The sequence below is a fragment of the Micropterus salmoides genome, unplaced genomic scaffold (genome assembly GCF_014851395.1).
Source record: "Micropterus salmoides isolate LMB-PRFRI ecotype aquatic unplaced genomic scaffold, ASM1485139v1 Ms_hic_scaffold_17, whole genome shotgun sequence".
Classification (NCBI taxonomy): Eukaryota; Metazoa; Chordata; class Actinopteri; order Centrarchiformes; family Centrarchidae; genus Micropterus; species Micropterus salmoides.
This window is the reverse complement of record NW_024040817.1, coordinates 28,323,964-28,343,949: the sequence shown is the minus strand read 5'-3', so window position 1 is coordinate 28,343,949 and position 19,986 is coordinate 28,323,964. Positions and strand designations below refer to the sequence as shown.

The 19,986-nt window shown below is 43.3% G+C and overlaps 2 protein-coding genes and 1 long non-coding RNA gene across 4 annotated transcripts; 1 reads left to right on the top strand and 2 right to left on the bottom strand.

Moving 5' to 3' along the window:
- Positions 1–1,444: 1,444 nt before the first annotated feature.
- LOC119907770 lies at positions 1,445–2,729 on the top strand. The gene is made up of 3 exons (XR_005445131.1): positions 1,445–1,761; positions 1,885–2,043; positions 2,433–2,729. It is a non-coding gene; the product is annotated as an uncharacterized LOC119907770 (long non-coding RNA).
- Positions 2,730–3,641: 912 nt separating this feature from the next.
- LOC119907769 lies at positions 3,642–5,341 on the bottom strand. Its single transcript, XM_038725457.1, has 4 exons — positions 5,280–5,341; positions 5,133–5,185; positions 3,795–5,051; positions 3,642–3,698 (listed from the first exon to the last, which is right to left on the bottom strand). Exons 1-4 carry the CDS (start codon positions 5,300–5,302, stop codon positions 3,670–3,672), a joined length of 1,362 nt encoding a protein of 453 aa, XP_038581385.1. The 5' UTR covers positions 5,303–5,341; the 3' UTR covers positions 3,642–3,669.
- Positions 5,342–11,397: 6,056 nt separating this feature from the next.
- On the bottom strand, positions 11,398–19,786 carry tpbga (trophoblast glycoprotein a). 2 transcript variants are annotated; one of them, XM_038725455.1, is made up of 3 exons: positions 18,822–19,786; positions 17,633–18,478; positions 11,398–12,116 (listed from the first exon to the last, which is right to left on the bottom strand). In XM_038725455.1, exons 1-3 carry the CDS (start codon positions 19,073–19,075, stop codon positions 12,074–12,076), a joined length of 1,143 nt encoding a protein of 380 aa, XP_038581383.1. In that variant the 5' UTR covers positions 19,076–19,786; the 3' UTR covers positions 11,398–12,073. The 2 variants fall into 2 exon arrangements, with proteins under 2 accessions (XP_038581383.1, XP_038581384.1); XM_038725456.1 differs by lacking the exon at positions 11,398–12,116 and having other exon boundaries at positions 15,304–18,478; positions 18,822–19,726.
- Positions 19,787–19,986: the final 200 nt, after the last annotated feature.

Genomic DNA, 19,986 nt, shown 5'->3' with positions numbered 1-19,986 from the left:
GATGTCTTTTCCTAACACGTTTCCTTGAACTCTATGGAAAACATCATGAGGTCAAGGAAAGATGTGAAGGAATATTCATAAGGACTTAGGAAAAGAGAATCGGACTGCAGTTACTCTAGGCTTTACAATGTCTATAACACATGAAAGATAAGTACATCGACAAACTCAGTGTTTTTAAAAAGTAAGGTTTCCTGTCCAACACAGAATCACACCTCTTAAGAAACAATGTTATATAGGTTACATTTAATCATCAGTTACATATAATGTGGAACACATATGTAACTGTCAAACGTTTGGGGAAAAAAAGATGGCGACTGGGCCATTTCTCACAAAATTAGGAGCAGAAGGCGCAGGTGTAAACAAACCAGGGTCTTTTCCCCTTTGTGGACAGCTGAGTTTGCTCGTTTTAAATGTATTGACAGCTGTTGTCTGAGCGCCGTGTCCTTTTAAGTTAAACGTTCATCACATTTGTGAACTCATTATCAGATACTATTCATTAAAACGCATGTTGTTATGAGCCGGAGTGAAGGAGGAGCTAAATGGACCAGCAGTTGTCTGACTTTTCGTTGGATAAAGAACTAGAATTGTTGAAGTGAAATGTCTTTCGAATGAAAAGTGGTGCTTTAGGTGTTCGTCGTGCAACTGTGTGTGTGACCGCATGAACGGCGTGCGTAATTACGCATGCGGTTTTGCGCACATCAAACTTGTTGGCTATGTCAATACTTTACACAGCCTATTGTCAACTATTGGGGTGATGGTGAGACATCATCTTGCAAACACACAGTTCACACAGAATAATCTCTTCTAAACCACCCAAGGTCCTCAGAAGAGTCTGTTCACACTTTCTATCATCTCCTTCCAGTCATTGTAATATGATGTGATGTGACAGAATTGATTTGGCAAAATTTGACTGTGGTGAATTCAGCTAAAACAGATATCTTTTTAGATGTGGAACTTAGTAGAGACCTCTTTTTCTATTCATTTCTGTCCTCCTCATATAGCCTACAGTATAATTGTATGATATCAGTATATTTACACCCCACACAAAACAGATGACATATGATCTACCTGTTTATTCATTGCATGTCACTTATTAATAAGATTACTCACTCTTTATTTACTGAGGTGAAAGTCACTTCATGAGACACAGGTACAAAAATCATTAACAACAGTCTCATAAGTAATTGTGTGATTCCTTCTTTCTTTGTTTGATTCCATTACTCAGAAGGCTGTAACTAGCAGAGGTATGCTCATAATTAATAACACCATTAACAAAACTGTCTTATTTAATCTTTCAAAGAAGATTTATTCCTTATTCTGTTGTACTTTGATGCTTCTTCACAGAGGTGGAGGAGGCTGCAGCAGATACGGTATGGATATAGCTCATGACAACATTAACACACGTCTCCTGCAAATCTCATTTTCACTTTTAGTTAATCATTCACTCTGGTGTATTTTTATGTTCCCCCAGCTTTTGCCACTGGCTGACTCCAAATACCTTGAGAGGTGAAAGAGGAGCTGAGTGTCTTCCCGCCAGTCCACGATCGCTCCACCACCAACACCCCTGCAGTGCCTCCCTGTGGTAATACGTGGTAACTGTTGGGGATCTTGGAGCAGCCCACTGGAGAGAAGAGACTGCACGTTTCCACAGTACATCCTGGGTTTCCATGACGACGAAGAAGAAACGCTCACACCCGACCAGATGAGAAGGTCGACAAAAGAAAGGATACGATGGAGAGCATGTGGCATTCCACGAGACAAGTAAGCAAGCCTTTTATTAAGACTGCAAACGTAGTCAGTGACAAGTCTGTGGTAAGTTAACGTTACATACTGAATGTTGATATTTGATAACATCATGTTCATGAGTTGGTTGTTTTATGTCAGGGCAGAACTCCTGCATCTCCTGAGGCACCCGGAGGTGGATGTCAACCACCAGACTGAAGGAATTCGATCCCCAAAACCCTCCACCCCCACCTCACCTCCCCCAGCAGTCAAGAGTACGAGGAGGGCAACCTATAGAGCAGAGCTGCTTCAGCCGACTAAGTAAGTTTGACCAGTTATTCTCACATTAGGGTTCAGGGACCCCCAGGGGTCCTTGAGAGGGTTCCAGGGGATCCCCAGCAAAACGGGAAATAATATATTTTCACTATAATTCCATCCATGAGTAACACAATGACAGAATGTCGGACTATTTTGGTCGTGGGTTTCATACACATTCTGTAATTTAATAAAAATCTAAAAGCCTAAATCGTATCAGATTGGTGATCCTGGAACAAAGTCTTGTCAAATGGGGGTCCATGAGTTTGTTAGAAGTCACCAAATAGAAAGTTGTGATAAACCAGTTAACATTACATACTGTACATAGATGATATTTATGAAATCATAAACATCTTATTAGTTCTATATCATACATATTAAGTTCTTGTTTTTAGTTTCAGTGCAGGACTCTTCCTGAGGGAATGACAGTCGAGAAGAAGCTCCAGCACCACAGCAGTATACTGAACACACTGACCAAACCATCAGCAGAAGTTTCCACGCTGTGATTTGAATTATTTGGTAAACATACATTAAACAAGTAACCTAGTAATGTCAAGATAATGCTGTATTACTGATCGTATTTACTTTGTCCATTTCATCCATCCAGTACCATTTTTATCCAAGTATTTAAGCTACAGTTGTGTCCATGTACTTTGGGGCTGTGCAGTACCTTCCTATTTATTTACAACTTTGATTCAATAAAACAGACTATGTAGCATGATCCAGTATTCTCCGAGATCCCTTACCCTCAGATTTTGGTCCCCCCCCCATCAGTCCCATGTTGGAGCAGCTCCTACATGTTTAACAGCTCTGAAATCAAATCAGGGGTTTAACAAAATTTCAGTGTGAAGACTCGAAGTGCCACAGGACAGGTCGCACTGAGGGCTTTGTTCAGTGAAACGCGTCACTTTCCCCTCAACACAGCCCAGATCACTTGTGTTTGAGGCACATCTTCCAAGTAAAATGCCTTTTGAGGGATAGTCCGAGCAAAGTTGAAATATTCTTCTGGTGCAAGAGATTACTTTGACCACAAATGAGAAGTCAATCATTTGTTTCTACCTCCTACATGGAGGTGTATTCTGTTGCTCATGTGCTTTCAGAGAGATAAATATGTACCTTGGCACATCCTTTTCATTTTAAATGTGGACAAAGTAACTAGAGTAATCATGGTAGCAAGCGCTTCTGATGGGAACTGATTTAATCTGAACACATCAGTTGACAGGTGGTTTTCTTCCAAGAAAAAAAAAAAGCTGGTTTTAAGACAGCATCCTTTGCCTGTCCCCCCCTCCTAGAGGCTTACATTCAGTGAACTGTTTAAGTTGTTAAATGTTGAGTTCTCATTTTAATTTCAATGCATCCAGTGAAATCACCTTTGATAGTCCGATTTCCCAGAAGATTCTGTTCCAGAGCGGCAAGTTGTTAAGTCCTTGCATTTGCAAAGGATTACATTGACAGGGCATTTTGACACAGTCTGGTTTGCAAGAACCATTTTTTGCAATGCGTCTTTTACACACTAGATGGCACCAAGACTACACAAATGTGCACACATGCTTTGGCACTAGTACTGCACTACTAGTGAGGTGAATTCAAGACACAAACCAAGATTTAAATTAATAACTTTATTTCAAAACATTAATAGGTTGGCCAAGGACCTGCTGCACCTATTGGAAGAACAAGACATATTATAGAAAAAGTGTATACAGACACACACACACACCAGGCTTAAGCAAATGGACCAGAAAGTATTAGATACTCACCGGCTAGAGTCCAAGATGGCCTTATCCTCAGCAATTTGCTTGGGACATGTGGCTCGGGAGACGCCGGCCGCCATGACCGAGCTGTGTAGGTCTGCTGTGGCTTCTGGACACCCTCTTCCTCCTGGTCAGGTTTCTTCAGCCGCCTGATTGCGTAGCCCCCGAAGCACTGAGGGATGTTGAGGGTTTTGGTTGGGACAAACCGCTGAAAGGCAGGGAGGTTACGAGCTCCCTGGGCAGAGTTCCTGCTGTTCCAAGAGGCTTGGAGAGAGCCTGTACTGCTGGTAATCTGCTCACTGGAGGCGTAGCTGGGTTTGTAGCTCAACCTTTGACTTGTGGGCATCTCTAGACTGCCTGGTCGGACGCTGCCTATGCTAGACACTGGAAAGAGCTGGCTATAGGCCATGTTGGACGTAGAAGTAGACTTGGAGCTTCCTTGGGCGTGTCCCCTATTCACAGTAAACAGTCTGCTCTGGTATGGTTTTGCAGCTTCAGTCTGGCTTGGGTCACTTCTAGTTCTCTCATTTTGAGAAGGTGAGAAACAGGAGGGTTTAGATAAATCAGGGCGACGACGTGAAGAGACTCTTCTAGCAGGGGCACTGCCTGATGTCGGCAGCCGTACAGAATGCGTCTGTGGAGCAAGAGCACCTGCGCTAAATAGGCTAGAAGACCCTGTCGCAATATTGTACACTGGTGATTTAGCTGAAGCACTGCGAGCTTTCTGTGCTGCAGACTGGTGGGAGGCCATTGTGAAAGGGTAGCTTTTGCTAGACCTCTGAGCAGATGCAGAGCTACGGTGCTGTTTGCTAGCACGAGGTGTACCATGCTGAACTGGCCAAGTTCTCTTCTTGCTGTTATCAAGAACGTTATCCTGGTTCCGATTGTACTGACTTACAAAACCCCCACTAGCAACAGGAGTGGCGAGGCCAGGTAACTGCCATGTTGGCACTTTCACCCGATTCAGCTTTCTCGTTCGCCAGTTAGGTTTTGACCCTGCTCTGCGCTCCGGAACAACTGACGCATAGCCACCTTGAGCTGACTGTGAGAGAGCTTGAGGGTAGCCACTACTAAAGAGTCCCCGGCTATAACCCCTGCTAACGGCAGTGTTTGTGTTGAGGCTACTGCTCTGGGCTGAGCCTTGAGAAACATAGGCCTGTCTGAGTTGATTCTGGGGATAATTGCCACCAGGTCTTCCTGGTCCAACATCCTGTTGTGAGATGCCAACATATCTGTTGCCGTTTTGACTCTGGGAGCTCTGAGCTGTAAGAGAAACAGTAGGCTATAAAACCACAGCAAGTAAATCACAGCACTAGATTACAGGGATGCATGGGTTTTGCTCACCTTCTGTAGCCCATAAACAGCAAACATGATCTATGAAGCAAATCAGCAAGATCCTGCACAGAAAACACCACAGCAGGGTCAGAAAACATGGGACAGCTAACAGAAACTCAAAATATAGAAAAGCTGCAACAAAAAGGAAAAACATACCCCAAATGAACTCCACAAGCCATTTCTGTTTGCCAGAGGATCAGTAGCCCTGAAACTATGTGTGTGCAGTAGAGAGGTCGCATTTATTGCAACCTGCATCCAATCACTGCCTAATGAACTAATTGTCTACAGGTGCTTGCAGTTGTGGTTTCCGGGTGATTTGGCCATGTTCAGGCTGCCAGCCCAAATCCGTTTCTTTGGCATGATTGATTTTAGGAAGTCTGGACAGCGAAAACACACACACAAATTCAAATTAGCTTTATTGGCATGAATGTATAGCAACAATATTGTCAAAGAAATTAGAAATAGAAAATAATATATTAAATTAAAATACATAAATAAAACAGTAAGCACACACACACATTTGGAGGTGGTTTGATTTCAATCGCAATTTTTTTACAAATGGGTCTCAGTGCCGCCCCTACTAAGTGTCTTTTGCATCACTTTAAAAATGACGGAAGTGCATCAGAGCGGCTGAGCGGGATCCTGCTGCGACCACGGGTGTGTGTGGAGATGACAGATCTCCATTTCTCACGCTTCCTTCCGCGTTTGGAAAGCCTGTGTCGTTACCATACCAACCCATGCAGGTGGGCTGGTAATGTCTGGACTCACAACTCCGATCTGATACACACAACAGTGTGTAAAGTCTGTCTCAAAGATCTGGTTTGATCTGATCACACACCAGATTTTCCTGCAGTCTGAGCAAAGCCTTTGGGAGAAGAGTCTTGTTTTGTTGACTTTTTTTCTGCCACCTTTCTCTGCTCTGGGTTTATATGCAAAGAACTGTAGAGGAAAAGCTTTATTTTGCTAGAAATAGACCAATATATATTTTTTTACCCACACACACAACAGTTACCAGCTCTTGCCGGCATTGCTATGCTGAAATTACTCCAATGTGCATCTCAGCCTGACCTTGAGACAGATCATGTTAGTCTCAAGGCCTTGTTAACATTATTAATGATTCTTCCTGCACCCCCTGACGCTGAATGCACCCAGACGGCATGCTGCAGTAACAATGCAGTCCAGCCGAACTGTGACAAACCTCAAGATCAGCACACCTTCACCTTCTGTTCGCAGAAAATAAATCACATACTGTAGGCCTAATACCAATAGCACAATCTCTGCATCAGAAATCTCCATCTAGCCTACGTTTGAATTCAGATGCAACTGTTAGAAATGATATGCATAATGCATGATGTCATACTTGCGTGTGAGTGTAGTATCATCAGCTTCCTGCGTCTATTTGACAGATCTGTGACCATGTGGGATGCTCCACATGAAAACGACCCCATACACTGTCAGTGTAGGTGACACACATACAAACCCACACACGCACATACACTAATGACACTTTCCCTGGTAGTCTGGCAGGTGTGAATCTTCACCCCCTGACTGTGCTTGGTCAATAGTGTTCATTAGTGACACTCCCTTGCTGCCAGAAGAAGCATGATGCAAGTGGACGACAAATGAATCCGTCACTCTGTCCTACTTTCCCCAGTGCTGTATGCCTTCATCGGGCGCACTTCTTAAGCCCATTAAAATCTTATTTTTCATCTTTTAGGTGCTGGAGCCAACGTATGAGCCAGAGCTGCGGGTGCAAATTTCCTCGCTCCTCCGCCGCAGGAAGGAGTGACACCTCGCATGCGATGACCAGATGAGTGTGGTGGCTTAGATCAAAGACACAATTTCCTGTCAAAGGAAAGGCAGAGGAATTTCTTTTTTTCAGGAGCAGTTTCCTCCTTTCTGAATTCGTGCCATTACGCTTTGTCAACACTCGCATGAGCAAGTGGAAATTCCTTCTTTGTAATCAGCAAAAACATTCCTGATGACACAGGATGGGTCAAATAAACGGTTAATGAGATATCAGAATCAGAAATCAGAAATACTTTATTGATCCCCTAAAGAAAAAAGAAACTACATGTGTGTATGTTCATATTAATGAAGGAACATGTCACGCAGTGCGGCCACAGTGGAACTCAATGGAAGTGGTTCTCAAACTTTTTTCCCCTAAACAGACACAAATTAGACCACAGCTTTGCTTTTAGATGTTTTATTACGTAAAGTGTAGCCTATCATACATTCAAGTCACACATTCAGTCATTGTGTTTCCTGGATGGAATTAGATTAAAAATAAAGTATTTTGCTGGGTACCCCCTGGAGCCCCCTCCAGGACCCCACTGAGAACCATTACTCTATGGCACAGAGGAATAAGATCAGGCTTTGGCTTGCCAGTATGATGAATTCTTGTTGGTTTTAAGTTTGGATAAACTGACTGACTCACTCTTTCATCCAGCCAGAGACGGGGACTTGAGTTTGAGACTCGGACACGAGTCCGATTTAAGTCGCACACACTCGACTTGAGACTCGTCCTCAAAAGACTTAAGACTCGACTCGGACTCGAGGTGCGGGACTCGCGATCAATGTTTATTTTTTAGGAAACGTCTGATGAGCTTGCTGTTATTTCCCTCCCTCCGTTACCTATAACCTGCCTACGTAACACGTAGCACCTGCCGCGCGCAGCCGCACGTGAGAGAGGACAACAAACACCGGCAGCCGCTCCGCCATTCATCATAAACTTTGGCTTTAAAAGTTCATAAAACAAGACCCAAACCAAGAACGCAAATAGGTTAGTAACCTGTGGTGAGTGAACATGTTTAGCTCAGCATTGGCCATCTAACGTTAGCTTGCTTCCTGCTTCAGCTACGACCTACGAGAGGTTTACTCCAACTGTCGTTCGTTATGAAAAGATGAACGAGCGTTTGTTTACTTGCCAAACTTGTGGTGGTTGATTAAGGTAATTATTTACGTCCCGCTGGCTGCCATCACCTTAATTATTGCCGTTGGCTGGAAAGAGGTTACAGGTTTATTGTTGATCATCTAACCTTACAGATTTATTTAGTTTTAACTTACACTGGTTTGAGAGTCTGCAGGATGTGTTGACTTACAGTAGTTTAAGCTGTCAGTGATTGCATTGCACATTGTGCTCTGTAAGTTAAAAACAGGTTACAGCTTTATTGTTGACTATGTAACTTTACAGTTTAGTTTACATTTAGTTATAACTTACACTGGGTTTGAGAGTCAACAGGGTTTGTTGACTTACAGTAGTTTCTAAGTTGCCAATAATTGTAGACACACATAAATTAGGCTACATGGTTGTGCTCTGTAAGTTAAAAACAGGTTACAGCTTTATTGTTGACTATGTAACTTTACAGTTTTATTTAGTTATAACTAACACTGCGTTTAAGAGTCTGGGGAGTGTGTTGACTTACAGTATTTAATAAGCTGTCAATAATTGCATTGTACATTACATGGTTGTGCTCTGTAAATGAAAAGCAGGTTACAGTTACAGAAGTCCTTATAGCTATGCAATTTTATTAGCAACCTGGATTGAACGCAGCAGGTCATACAGCATTTGTAATAACCACGAGAGACTTGAGACTTGACTTGGACTCCAGCTCAAAGACTTGTGAGCATCTCTGCATCCAGCGCATACAGAGCAACATTACCATTCATTTGGACCTGGTGAGAAGTCCAGTATTCATTCACTTCTTAGCTCTGTTTTGCTGTCCACCAGCTCCTGGGGAAAATGTCTCTATCTTCAGCTGCTAAATGCTCACTGGCTAGTTGCTAACTTTGTCTGATACATTTTTCTAGGTCTAGCAGTCCTCAAAGGAAGGACAACCTACTGTACCTTGCCTGTTCAGGATTATGAGGCCATGGGTTTCATAAATACTTTATATGAAAACAATTTATTTACAACTAAAATAACATTTCAGGTTTCACTGACTGGCATTATATAATTTGTTGGGAGGGAGCCACATGATATCCGACATCTGAAGCTGATACTACAGCAAGAGATGTATTATTTTTTTATCATGCACGAGGTAACAAACTGTGCTGGTGGAGTTTTGTAACCTCATCCAAAGCGAGCAGCATCTTCTCCTCAAAGTCCTTAATGTAGCAAGATGATGTAAAGTCAGAGAGAGACCGTCAGCAGATGGTGTCTCCTCTCCGGAACAATCTACCCTTTGGCTTCGGGAACCGTTCTTCTCCTTCTGACCAATCGAGTGCCTCAGGTCTCTGTTGGGTGCACTGGGCCCCCTCACGCTCCGGCATCTGGTCCAGCATTTGCAGTAATGAAGGTAATAATAATGAGCTTAAGTCTCTTCCCACCAGGAAGGCGAGAGGTCAAACTACCTATGGAGAGTTCACACCCGACACATTCCACGAGCAGCTCGAGGATTCATCACCAGAGAGGCTGCACATTTTACAACAAACATCGTTCTGAAGCTAACGTTAAAGGCTCACTGAAGTTGTTTGCAACTTTGGTCTTATTATGGTAGTTTTGGTCATCATTTCTATTGGTTTTGATAACATGCAGTACTTTGCAAAAGTTTTAGGCAGGTGAGGAAAAATGCTGTGAAGTAAGAATGCTTTGACAGATATGTTAATAGATTATCTTTATCAAGCTAATCATTTTGGCTAGCATTTATAGCTGTTTGAACATCCAGAGACAACAGAGCGACATTAGCACTTATTTGTTATCATGTTTCGATCCCCCTGAAATTTGTCAGTCCAATACATTCAAAAGCTAGTCGCCAGCTGACTATCTGCAATTTGGCGTACAGTGAATTTATTTTGCTGAAAACAGATTTAACAGAGTTAATGAGAGTGACGAGTCTATACCAAAGTAGTCTATTTGCAGGCCAGAAAACAATTAGCTGAAAGATGTTAAAATACTCTGTGTTACTAAGGGGCAACTGCAGAGTTGGTCGATAGTTCTTCGTGGGTTCATTACTGCGGGCAACAATTTTCACATTCAGGTAGTTTATCATTATACACTACAAGGTGGTACAGCAAAATGAAAGTTTGTAGTCCCTTCATGCTACACAAATAGAACTTAACAGATAATTAAATGCATATTAGAATACGGTAAATATATAAAATAAATAAAACTATATACAGTCATTTATATTCATATATACATACATGCATACACCCAGGAAAACTTCTGCAGTGCATTGAATTTGTGTCTTGGAGAAAGCAACAAGACAGTGATGATAATTTGATTTTCATCTTCACATTAAAAGTAAGACATTTGGAAAATAGTGTCCATTCACTTTGACACGCATTCGATCAATTGTACATACAAAAATACTGATTACTGCAGCTTTATTCTCATAAAATGTCTACTACTGTAACTGGAAAGTGGGGGGGGGGGACATAGCAATACATTAAGTCATTGTGGATGAATTCTTTTGAGTCTACCGAAGGCGCATTTGATCCCAAGTGCCAGACTATTGTATCAGCTTAATTCCAACCCAACTCATAGACGCATGAAGCAGATGATGAAGTAGTGCAGGAGTTGTGAGTGTCTTGTCCTTTCTTTTAAACGGGTCACGGCCCTTTGTAATCAGCCAGCAACACCAGCCTTATTCCTTTTTATCTGAGCGGACCAGAGAGACTCTTTAATGAGTCATATTGAATCATTCATCTTCATACTGTGTTGTGTTACCGAGTGCGTGAAGTCAGCATCAGCTTTGGGGTCTCAGTCAGAGTTTGAGAGAATGAGGCAGGATGGGACACTTGGAAATGTGTCTTTATAATTGAAAACTCCCTAACCTCATCCTCCTATAAACAACCACAGCAACAACAAACTTCTGACAAGCCGCATGGATCGAGAGACTGATTCGTGGCCAGCTGGAGGACAGCGGAGCCCACAACAAGGATTTAGGACACTCTCAGCTCTGAGGCCCAGAGTAGGGGAAATCAGGGGGGAGGGGCTATAAAGCCTGACACAGCCGTGCTGTTGCTCCGTTTACAGTTGTAGTCAATTCAGAGATCAATGGAGACAGTCATGAAGACTTCAGAGGGAAGCTGCATTGTTGCGGTGGAGTGTTTTACATGAGCCTTTCTTTCATACTAGAGAGGACTTTGTTGAGAGCATTTGTTTCTCATTTTCCACGGGTCTGGGGATCCATTGCGGTCATGCACCAAGAGGTTTTTGTTTAAATTTCAAGAGCATAAAGAATCCAAATATGACATGTGAACACACACATGTTGTACAAACTCAAACCCAAGTGGGACTGAAAGATTATACAATTACAGGCAAATCAAATCCATTTGTATCTTGAGTTTTATTAAACTTCTCCACACTTTTTGTCAGATGAAATTTAAACTGTAATGACACATTTCAGGATCTGTTGTTGAGATTATACTACACAAGATGTAAATAGCTTCTTAAAAATACAATTGTGATCATTTTCAACACTGGATTTTGTTGAGACTTGCAGATATGTGGCCCGTGACCGTGTAATCAGCGTAGCGTTTACTTCGTCTAAAGTCTAAAGAACAATTTAAAGCAAATCAATTAACCTCAATTTAGATTTTTTTTAGATTTCAGTGATTGGTTCTTGTTGAGGTTACAGCCAAACGGCATTAACTGTAATTGACTTTAGACAGCTGACAATGAAAATACAAACTCCATTTTCTCCCACAGATGTGACATGATACTATTGTCAACATAAAAACTGAGCCACCCTTTATAGTTAACTTTTCAATACCTGAAACATTTATTACACTCATTTCTTTTCCTTCCAGCGTCACAGTCTGGTGGGGTGCCCAGAGAGCTACAGAAACCTTGGGAAGCAACCTCAGTGTGCCGGATATCTGTTTGGCTGGGATGGACTGCGTTGGAAAAACATTTTCCCCTTCTTGTCCCACCCCCTGTAAGGAAGAGCAGCACCAGATGTCCTCATCGTCCACTGTGGTGGATGACAGAAGCATCAAGCTGGTCAACATGATGAAGGTGGACCTGCACCAGCTTCCTCCAGCTCCCTAGGGGAAATTATATGTTTGTAAGTACAGTAGCTAATTGCCTTAAGGACCACATACAAATGCAGTGAACTGCTTGGCAGTGTCACAGATTTTGAATTTGGCCTTTAGGACCCAATTTGTTATGCCTAAACATAAGCCCTGGCAGTCACGGTGAATGTAAAAATAACATCTGTTGCTATACACCGTTACCACCTCTGCTCCTCCTCATCCCTACACTCCCACCCTCCAACCCATCCCTGCTCCGCATTGCAAAGTTTAACCAGTCTGACAAAAAGTTTTACTGCCACTGTTACTTTTTAAAGTAAAAAATATCTAACATTACATCGCGATGCAGAGTTGCAGTGAAAAAAGAAGATGCATGCTGTGTTTGAGCGCAGTGAGTGGGTAAGTGGAGAGCGATTGATTTAAAAGCTGTCACTTTCATGTCGTTGAGTGAAACCCCGTAGCGGTGACTTCGGGCATGTTCACTGGTGTAACACGGACTCTGCGCTGATTGTCATCATAGAAACAGATCATATTTTGATCTTTATTGCACCTTCAGTAATATTGGCTGGGTTGCAGCAACCCGGTCAATATGTAGAAGTGAAATGTTTGGGGGCCGCTGCTGTAGAGCACGGGGCCAAGGCGATCCACATCTGGTTGGATACTGCAATCAGCTCCTCTGGCACCTCAAAGCAAAGACACAAGCAGAGTAAGCAGGGGCCGTCACACGTTCCACATGAGAGAAAGATGAAAATACATGCAGCCAGAAAAGCGCCGCTCCCCACAGAACAGCACACTCACCTTAACTCTCTCCCTTTCAACACTTTTCTCCTGTCCTGCTCAGTTACAACTGAAGCTGGCTAATCAGCTTGTAACCGAGCTAAGCAAACAAGCCATGTACGGTGAGGGCAGACACTGATACCTGCTAATTATTGAATATAGAATTTCGTTAGAGTTAGTACAATTAACCACACAGCAAGCCATATTATTCATCCGATATTTGCATTAACAAATCTCCAAAAGGCACAAGCGAGGCTGCGAGGTCAAGTTCAGTGACTTAAATTAGCTGACGTGACGGCTGGCAGACAGCAGACAGCTCACTTCTGGAGCCAGCCTGACGTGGCCATTCGAGAAAATGCAGTTTTTGGCACTTCCAGATTGGCTTTAGTTTTCAGCCCTGGACAAGCGGGAAGCTTCCGGTCAGCGATCTGATGCGAACGCAGAAGTCCCTGAAACCTGCATTCTATTTAACGGCCAGCAGCGGGCAGCTCTTCTGGTTGCAAAAAGAAGTCTGGCCCCATTAGAAATAATGGTAAAATGACCCTACTTCTCAGCTGAATAATTACCTCAGTAAACACTTTCATAATGAGTTCATGGTCTCAATCGCTAGTTTCAAGTCTTCTTCAATACAACATGATGTTCACTCAGTAAATTATGGTCCCATTTAGAGGAAAATAGACCATAAAGCAGAGTATGCTTCAGGGCGGGATTATCTATGATTGACAAGTCCTTACCATGGCGACCTGTCAATCAGGCTAGAGTGACTCCTAACCACGGCACTGTGTAAATTTAACCAGCGCCGTTGAAAAAGCTTATTAGGAGTTGGCTGTTCACTTTCTCTGGTGAGTACATTTAGTTTTAAGCCTGGTGTTCGCTGGACAAAGTTGTCAGCCCTGTTAAAATGACAGTTAACGTGAATTACAGATGCACCTAGCTAAAGTGCAATTTATACTTCGGCGTCAAATCGACGGCGAAAAATCAACATGGCGGCGCCCGGCGCCCCATCAGCCAGACTCGTCCTTCAAAATCGCAGTCCACAAACCAGCGGGTGACGTCACTATAACTACGTCCATTTCTTATGTCTATGGCCCTGAAGCTAGCCACTTGCCCAGGACACATTCTATAGGCTACACACTGCTGAAAGAATGTGGCAATAGACCATGGTCTGAGCAATCAGATTTCAATGTGTCTCGAGTATTTGGATTAAACATATCAGGTGAGATACATTTGTATTAACATGTTGGTGATGTATATTTGGCCAGAGGAGAGACAAAGTTCGCTGAGCGGTTTTGCATAATAAAAAAATAAATATTACTGAAAAACAGCATAGTGTAATTCAGGGTACAGTTCAAACGAGATTTTTAAAAAGTAAGTAGTCTCTAGCCGTTGACTAGGCTACCATACTTTTTTGGAAATAAGGTCCCATGGGATTATTTTTGGGTAATTACAATTTTGACCTAATAAGTATACTGATTTCAGGTGGATATTTAGATATATAGAAGAGAGACTATCTGAATACAGTTTTAAAAAAATTATACAATTTAGGTGTGTGTGCATGTACTGTATGCTATATGTGTGTTTAACTGCTTGTCAGCTCCAGCCTTTATGAAAGTGATAAATGGGGGAGCCAGTTAGCTTTAATGGGTAGCTGGGCCAGCTGCACCAATTCCTCTTTGCTTGCATCCTCTGGCAAACACAATCAATTCAATATCAAGTGAGCAGCAGAACAATGGGCAAAACCCCTCTGGAACCACCTCTGTGTTTTAGTCTCCATCTTCACTGACCAGACTTGTTGGAAATGATGGATAGGCGACACACAGGAAGCTGGGCGAATGAATTCATTGATCTCACATCACAAAGATGTTCTTTAAAAATTAAAAAAAGAAAAAGGAAGAGAAGGGACACTAGACTTTGTTTCACTGTCCCGTGCATGGTTTGGTTGTGTAAGTGGGAAACCAAATGTGAAGCAGAACATATCAGATGACTGTGCAAGTATTTGGTGATGGCAAATGTAAACGCTGACATGTGTCAAACCATGCCAGTGGAGGGGGGTAGATGCCACTTTGTCTCTGTCGTCATGCTGCTGACTGTTGTGGTCTCTTTTCAACATGTTCAATTCCTCACAGATGTGGTCTTCACTTTTAAGGCATATTCCCTATCATGACCATTAAGCCCATGTAATGGTGCCAAGATGTTCTCGGAGACAGGAGGCGTATAAAATAAAAGGCCTGCTGTGCTCCAGAGAAACATTCTTGAAACAGAAAGAAATACTTTAAATGTGTATTTAGCCTTTTGCAATAGCAAGAACCATATGCTGCATACACAGCAACATAAAGCTGTTAAAGTTTTTTTAAACTGCTTCCTCAAAAGAAACCACAGTGGTGTAACAGACGGCTTGTGGAAATACAAGACAAGGCAAGCAAAGTGGAAATAAAGATGTGATCTTTTAATCAGATATATGCAACATACAGTCTGAAAGAACTCTGTAATTGGAGCAATGTTTCTGCTTTTAACAAGCCTCTCTTTTGCACTGTGAGTAATGGAGAATGTCTCTTTTCAATGCATTCCTGCTGAGACAATCTTGCATAGCCTATCGCAAACAGACCTTTTTTTTTAAACAACCAGACTCATAAAAAGACAAAAAAGAAAAGGCATGGCTCCTAATCCGCACTTTAATGAGTGAAAACGGAAGTCATGACGCGCAGGGAGTAATCTTTCTCTTTCTGCCCCGCCAAGTGACACCAATGACCTGTGGCCAGCTTAATGCCCCGGTTGTGACACTTGGTGTAATAGCAAATGAAAGCTCCCGGGTTTTTCTCCCACAGGCCAATTATTAAGAATGATGACACTTCAACAATAGCTGGATCAGAGTGCTCAACTTTGTCATCATGACCGAATCCTATTACGCGGCAGCATAATGGCCGTCTGTGAAAACAGAAAGAGAATGAGTATCACAAGGCATCTTTTTCCGCTGGAAAACAAAGCTTGTTTCAGGCGTCTCGCCATCCGAGTCACCCTTTGTGTCAGCGCACAGCCTCAATTGTTTTCTCCTCAGCGAGTAAATGCAGCGCAGAGAGATGATACCAAGAGTTTAGCCCAAAGATTATGAACACATTCATTTCTGCTGAAGATTAGATTAACACTTAATGAGTACACAGAGATTGTGACATTCTAAAGCTTTATTTAGCCATTTCACATGCAGTAAATGACTCCATGTTATAAACATTTCTGGATCGCTAGCAGAGGGGTTTGGAGAACATCTTGATAGGATGAAGATGCTGCTTTGGCTTCTAACAATGGGAGGCTGTTTGAGCTAACTCCAGGCATTCTAATACCTTGATAGCTAGCAATTAGAGCAATAAACACTTTGAATAATAGCAGCTTGCCACCCCCTTTTTCTGTCTGTGTTTGTCTCACTTTGTGGCATCGAAAGGCCACAGAGAAAAACACTTTTGAGGAACATGACATTTGAGAAGACTAACATGTTGTCTTTGGGATACATGCGCAGTAAGGTACTTTGATTCAATTTAAACATGCATGTAAAATCTAAGGCTTGGGATTTGACTGAGAAATAAATGTTCTGACATACACCACTTGATTTCAGTATTATTTATGGAATTGCTCTCAGAAAACAAGTTCCACTAAAAGGAAACTTTTCTTATCTTGACACATATTGTAACACCAAAGGGTTAAGTACATCCTCTTCTTTCTTTGCTCACTCCTTAACTGGTCAGTGCAAACTGCTAAATGAAACAATGTAGCTGGTGTTTCAGAATCATCTGTATGTTATCATTGGAAAAAATCCCCTAAACAGAAAAACGTGGCGAGCCAATCTCTTCCTTCAAAGAGCCTTCAGAGCGGCTGTTGTCTTTAAGTAGGGAGGGAGATTGCTTTCAGCAGCCTCAGCTCGGGACTGGTTCTCATCATTTTGACAATAAAACTCAAGGAGTTGAAACAAAGCAGCGTTTCATGAAAAAAAAAAATGAGGGGGCTAGGAGATTTCCGCTAGTCTGCACTGAATTGTCCCCCCTCCCCTCCCCTCCCCTCCCCTCCCCCTTCCAATCCAACAGCCAAAGAGGAGCAGAGTGGTGACTCTAGGAGAGCTTTGGAGGCTTAATTCCTCTCTGGCACCCTGGGGCTGAAGGACAGAGAGACCAAAGGGCTTGAAATGGTTCAAAGATGAATTTGCAGTTGTGCTTTAAAGTCCCAGAGGTTTGTTTTTGTAGTTTCTGTTGCTTTATCACAAGCTAAACATGAAGACAAGATCTGATGCAGAATCATTAATGAAATGTGCCATGCAGAGGGTGAGTTCAGTTCAGATCACTATTGATTTGAAAACAATACATAGCTGACTTCAGGCACTTGCTGTTGCTTTTAGCCGCTTTTTGACCAGAAGGACTTTTAAGTCCCCAGATCTCTTTTCAAGGAACTAAAAGGTTCCTTCAGCCCACTGTTTTTGTGTGGAGCATGCAAGGACATAAGAAATGCCAATCACTGAACTCCCTATACAACATTCATGTTCAGTTGACTCAACAAAGTTCACAACGAATCTAAGATACGCTTAAAAGAGAGTACTGGTGGTGTAATGAGGAAAGATAGGCAGTGCATGCTTTCATCAACAAGGCATTATTAGCACTATTATATGTATATATTTACAGACAAATCTGTACAGTTTTTACATTTCGCTACTGATAAATGCATTAGAAAAGAGTGTGCTTCATTAGAAAATACACCAGGGGTGATTGTCCTCTCACATGTCAGCGCTCGTGGAGACCTGTGATAACCTGGGACCAGAGTCGATCTCGAAGCGATAGTGGTAGCCCTCCCACACCTCCCTGCAGGCGTCACGCATGTCATAGACCCGCTTCTTGATCCCCCTGCGGTTGAGATAAAGTACAAAAAGGAAGATGAGGCCTACGAAGCCAAGGACTATACCCAAGAAGACGTAAGAGGTCTGCAGAGCAAGGTCAGCCCCTGCATTCCTCTGGTGGCACCCCAGCGTCAACGTGCCCACAGCAAGCAGGGATGTGTTTCTCATCCTGGCTGGGAAGGAGCACACAAGGCCCTCAGCGTCTCTAATGCGTCCCTGTGATCTGTTGAGCCACAGGGCAAAAGGTTCGATTCCACACTTGCATGTGAACGGGTTTTCCCCCAGCAGAAGAGAAGCGCTGGGCAGGGAGTCCAGCTCTCGCAGGCCCTCCTCTGGGACCGTCTTGAAGGCGTTGAGGGTCAGGTCAAGCTCCTCCAGGTGCTCCAAACCCGAGAAGGTAGAATTGTGGATGGCCACCAGGGAGTTGTTGGAAAGATGGAGCCGCCGCAGGCTGGTTAGGTGGGAGAAGATCCGCGAGGGCAAAAAGATCAGGCTGTTGTCAGAAAGGTCCAGTCCCTTCAGGGTCCCCAGGGAGCTCCAGCGGAGAGAGGTGGCCAAGTCCATCACTGACGAGTGGTTGTAGAGGGCTCGGCTCAGGTTGAGTTCCCGCAGAGACTGGTTCTGCACTGTGAAGGCCTCGGGGTGAATGACCGCCAGCTGGTTGTTGCTCAGATCCAGAGAGCGAAGGCTGCGGAGTCCGGCAAAGGTATGGGATTCCACCTCGTAAATTCTGGATTTGAGGAGATCCATCAGATATCATTCTCACTTTCAAATCACAAACAAGAGTAAGGAAGTGAAAAAAGAGTGCATGCTTCTGATTTATTTTGGATCTAAACTAAACTAAAATAGAATATGGTTGTCAATTGAATACACCTTGAAAGCCTACACCCCCCCCCCCCCCCCTCTCAGTGTCATACAACCAAATTCATCAAATCTGCTTAGCTTAGCTATATTTCAAGAGCAATGAGGACCAACTGATGACTAAAAAAACAGTGTTCTGCTATTGAGAGGAACTACTTTGGTTACATTACAATAATTACAAAAAGGCACAGAAGTCACCGGGGGAGTCTTACCTGTTATTGCTCAGAGACAGGTTGGTCACATTATCCAGTCCTTTAAAGCACTCCGGACCGATACGACCGATTTGATTCCCAGTTATGAACAGGTTCCTGGTGTATCCGGGGATCCCAGTCGGGATACTCCGCAGATCTCTGGAGACGCACTTCACGGTGTGAGCCGCCTCTGAGCACTCGCAGTGCTGAGGGCACGACGCGTAAACGGAGCCGAGCAGCGCGCAGAAAACAATGCGCCGTGCCAAATCCAGCATGTTGGGAGGGAAGTGTGAAGTCCGAGAGTGGCGAGCAACAACGGAAAAGAAACGTACAGAAAACGGATACCGAAACGATCAGCTCCGAGACATCATTATCATCTGCTGCCCCGGCTGGGAATGCGATTCAGCTTCGCATCTCTGCAGAAAGTGTGGCCGGGAGGCAGGGTCTGATTTCCATGAGAACAAAACCGGGGGTCGTGCTGATCAGAAGAGGGTGTTTGATCCTTAGCCGTTGCAAAGCGGGGCGTCGCTTCTTCTGCAACAATGAAGTTAAAAGGACCATCATCTGGTAGGTTGATCTGCGGGGAGGGGCTTCTCTCCTGCCCTCACCCCCGTCCGGATCCACGAGATCTTCCTGTCTGCCTCCAGTAGACACCACTGGCAGGAGAGATGGATGAGGAGGAGAACGTGTTTGGGCTTTCAGTTCTCCTTCTCTTCATGTTTACCGTAATAAAAGTCCCACTGGAGCATGTTTTCTTTCTGTATAACAGCATCTTGTCAGGAATCAGTCACTGCCTTCTTTTATTACTGTAATTTGAGTTTATAGAGGATGTTTATTTTACGAGAATTGCTGTTAAATGCAATGACTTTGCCATGTTCTTACTATTTAGTTGGTCAATTTGATGTCCCGGGTCATTCCCACCTACCCAGGTGGTATGGTAAAACTGGGGGAGGGGTGTTTGGGGGCCAAACTTCCAAGCCTTTGATTCCCTTTACTGGCTCTGCAGGATAACTGCCACTGAGTGGGACTTTTAGCCACTTGATAGTAGACTATCAAAGCTGTGATGGCTTCCCTTGCTTAATGTTTATTCTGACAGCTTATAATGATTTTTACAGGAATCACTGTGGTGATTTTCCCTTTCATGGTTCAGAGAGCCATCCCTGCTGCTGACAGCCTTGAAACACAG

Coding starts and splice junctions, on each gene's coding strand:
- LOC119907769 (XM_038725457.1), bottom strand. CDS start 5,302: ATGGCTTGTGGAGTTCATTTGGG. Junction 5,186..5,279: donor GCTTGTGGAGTTCATTTGGG/GTATGTTTTTCC, acceptor TTTTCTGTGCAG/GATCTTGCTGATTTGCTTCA. Junction 5,052..5,132: donor CTGTTTATGGGCTACAGAAG/GTGAGCAAAACC, acceptor TTTCTCTTACAG/CTCAGAGCTCCCAGAGTCAA.
- tpbga (XM_038725455.1), bottom strand. CDS start 19,075: ATGCTGGATTTGGCACGGCGCATTGTTTTCTGCGCGCTGCTCGGCTCC. Junction 18,479..18,821: donor CTGTCTCTGAGCAATAACAG/GTAAGACTCCCC, acceptor CCTCAAATCCAG/AATTTACGAGGTGGAATCCC. Junction 12,117..17,632: donor GTCTCCACGAGCGCTGACAT/GTGAGAGGACAA, acceptor AATTTCCCCTAG/GGAGCTGGAGGAAGCTGGTG.